The sequence below is a fragment of the Myotis brandtii genome, unplaced genomic scaffold (genome assembly GCF_000412655.1).
Source record: "Myotis brandtii unplaced genomic scaffold, ASM41265v1 scaffold122, whole genome shotgun sequence".
NCBI classification, from domain to species: Eukaryota; Metazoa; Chordata; class Mammalia; order Chiroptera; family Vespertilionidae; genus Myotis; species Myotis brandtii.
This window is the reverse complement of record NW_005354255.1, coordinates 1,011,222-1,014,082: the sequence shown is the minus strand read 5'-3', so window position 1 is coordinate 1,014,082 and position 2,861 is coordinate 1,011,222. Positions and strand designations below refer to the sequence as shown.

The window sequence follows — 2,861 nt, the reverse complement described above, 5'->3', positions numbered from 1 at the left end:
CAGCCCCGCCCACCTTGTTGGTGCTCCCCGACCCCGGCCCCAGGGTCTCGACTCCCCGCCACCCGGGCAGTCCCTGCCTTAGCGCCCCACGGGCTTCTCCCCACGCCCGGGCTCCAGCCCCTCCCAGGGGTCCCCACTGCCCCCCTCACAGGGATCGGGTCCCTTCGCTGCTGCCCTATCTGCCGTCGGGGGTAATGAATGGGTGTGACCCTGGAGTCCTGTGGCTTAAGCCTCTCCCAGGGGTCCCTACTGGCTCCTGATCCGACCTCCGGACCCTGCTCCCCAGAGACCCCTGCTCCCAGGACTCAGGCCCCCGCTCTGCCAGCCCCACCGTCGGGGTCGGGGTGGGGGTGGGAGTGACTGGCGTTCCCGTGACTCCAGGCCGGCGGGCGGCAAGGCTCCTGCACAGCATGGGGGCTTCGTGGTGGCTGTCAAGCAAGAGCGCGGCGAGGGCCCGCGAGCCAGTGAGAAGGGGTCCCACGAGGAGGAGGTGAGAGCCCCCGAATTGTGGTGGGGGAGGCTCTGGGTCTCCAGCCTCACCTCGGACTAGAGCTGACCCGCTGTGGCTCCGCCCACTGCCCAGATTTCCGTCTGGAAGCTGAGACCCCGCCCCATATTAGATGCCACGCCTCACAAGGTCCGCTGCCACTCTGCGGCCAGGCCCCGCCCACAACCGAATGCAAGCTCCGCCCACTGCTTGCCTCGTGGGGGTGGGGAGCACCTTTTGGCGTATTAGAGGCCACACCCACAACAGAAAACAGCCTGAACCCCTGTTTCCAGTACCTCTGATACCCCTCACTTCTATCCAGGCTTCCTCGACCCCCCTTCACAATCCTAGCCCCTGACCTGGCCACACCTCCAGGCCTTCTGGGTCCTACCTGCTGGCTGGCCACCTCACCTCTAGCCTCGCCCACGTCTTCCAAGGCTCCGCCCCGTCCCCCTCTGGGCCCCCCTCTAGGCCCCTCCCAACGGCGCTGCCTGGTTCCGCAGCCTGTGAAGAAGCGAGGCTGGCCCAAGGGAAAGAAGCGAAAGAAGATCCTGCCAAATGGCCCCAAAGCACCTGTCACTGGCTACGTGCGCTTCCTGAACGAGCGGCGAGAGCAGATTCGCACGCGCCACCCGGACCTGCCCTTTCCTGAGATCACCAAGATGCTGGGTGCCGAGTGGAGCAAACTGCAGCCCACAGAGAAGCAGGTGGACGGCAGGGGGCGGCGGAGGGGGCCAGCCCGGGACCACTGACCTCCCCCCACCCATTCAGGCCCCCGCAGCCATATCCTGAAAGGACCTGGTGTGGAGGGTTCTTCCTCCTGGAGAACTGACCGCCCATGAGGCCTCCCCAGTTCATTGGGGAAGGGTAGTAATAGGGGAGACTAGACAGAAAACTTAACCAGTGTGGTCACCCAACGTCTAAAAGAAGTAGGGGCGGGAGCTAGATTTTTATGTGAAATCCAATTTTCAAATCCTAGTAATTTAAAAACTACATAAGCATCAAGAAAAGGTAACAAAACTCACCACTGGCTTGTACCCTCATAAGTGGGATTTCAACAGGTGAAACGGGTGCTGGAGGGCAGCCTGGAGGTGGGAGCCTATAGTCAGACCCCGTAGAGTGGTTCATAAGCTGGTGAGGTGGGAAGCTAGGAGGCACCCTGAGCAGCAGGCTCAGGGGCCAGGTTTTGTCTGGAGGGTAATAAGGAGCTCGGGGGGGATGTCCAGCACTGTGAGATGAGTGATGGATGGGGGCCTGGCCTTGGAGGCCTCCTCGGCCCTGGGGCTGGGTCAAGCCTTCTCATGCTGCCCTGCCAGCGGTACCTGGATGAGGCCGAGCGGGAGAAGCAGCAGTACATAAAGGAGCTGCGCGCGTACCAGCAGTCAGAAGCCTACAAGATGTGCACCGAGAAGATCCAGGAAAAGAAGATCAAGAAAGGTGAGAAGGGCCCCAGCCCCAGGCAGCCCAGTGCCTGCTCTGAGGGGTGAGCCTGGAGACCCCTCACCTCCATGGGGTTCACATGGGAGGGAGGGGAAGGCGGGTGTTGCAGGCAGGGGGAGCAGCATATGCAAAGCAGAGTCAGAGGAGACCTGGGAGGCTGACCCTGCCCTCCCCCTTCCCCCACCAGAGGACTCGGGCTCCGGGCTCATGAATACCCTCTTGAATGGACACAAGGTAAGTGTCCTCCTCCAAGCAGAGCGCCTAGGTGAGAAAGGTCCGGAAGTCTTTAGGCCCCTGGGTGAGGCCCTGAGTGAGCCAGGACCAAGGCTCATGGAAAGTGAACGGCCCTGCCCACCCTGTGTAAGTAGGGGCAGCCACCCCCTGGGAATGTTAACAGACTCGAACTCAGTGGCTCAAGGAGACCCCCAGGCTTGGGGGATGTCCCAGAGGGCATTTGGATGCCCCCTCAAAATAAACATTGCCACTTGTCTTGTCCCAGGGTGGGGACTGCGATGGCTTCTCCACCTTTGATGTCCCCATTTTCACTGAAGAGTTCTTGGACCAAAACAAAGGTGAGCACCAACTCGGGGTTCTTGGGGGAACAGGTGTTAGGAGGAGGGTGGGCCGAAAGAGGGCTCCAAGGCAACAGGTAGGGAGTGGGAGTATTTACCCCGAAAGCCAAGCCGTTTTCCTCACCTGCCCCGAGGCCCGGGAGCTCAAGGATGGGGCTGGGGGCAGAGCAATGCCTTCAGGCCTGGCGCGGGGCACCGCTCGGGCAAAGGCCTGGCAGAGGGTAGGGGGAGGCAGTGCCAGCTCTGACCTGGCTCCCGCTGCAGCTCGGGAGGCGGAGCTGCGGCGCCTGCGGAAGATGAACGTGGCCTTCGAGGAGCAGAACGCGGTGCTGCAGAGGCACACCCAGAACATGAGCAGCGCG

The 2,861-nt window shown here is 62.3% G+C and overlaps 1 protein-coding gene across 1 annotated transcript in view; it reads left to right on the top strand.

The window, feature by feature from the left end:
• Positions 1-229: 229 nt before the first annotated feature.
• Positions 230-2,861, top strand: part of HMG20B (high mobility group 20B) — a gene marked incomplete at its 5' end in the record, with an annotated part of 4,607 nt that continues 1,975 nt past the window's right edge. The window contains 6 exon segments of the mRNA XM_014533562.1: positions 230-490; positions 991-1,194; positions 1,804-1,924; positions 2,115-2,161; positions 2,427-2,499; positions 2,764-2,860. Of these exon segments, the coding sequence (XP_014389048.1) occupies positions 230-490; positions 991-1,194; positions 1,804-1,924; positions 2,115-2,161; positions 2,427-2,499; positions 2,764-2,860 (803 nt within the window).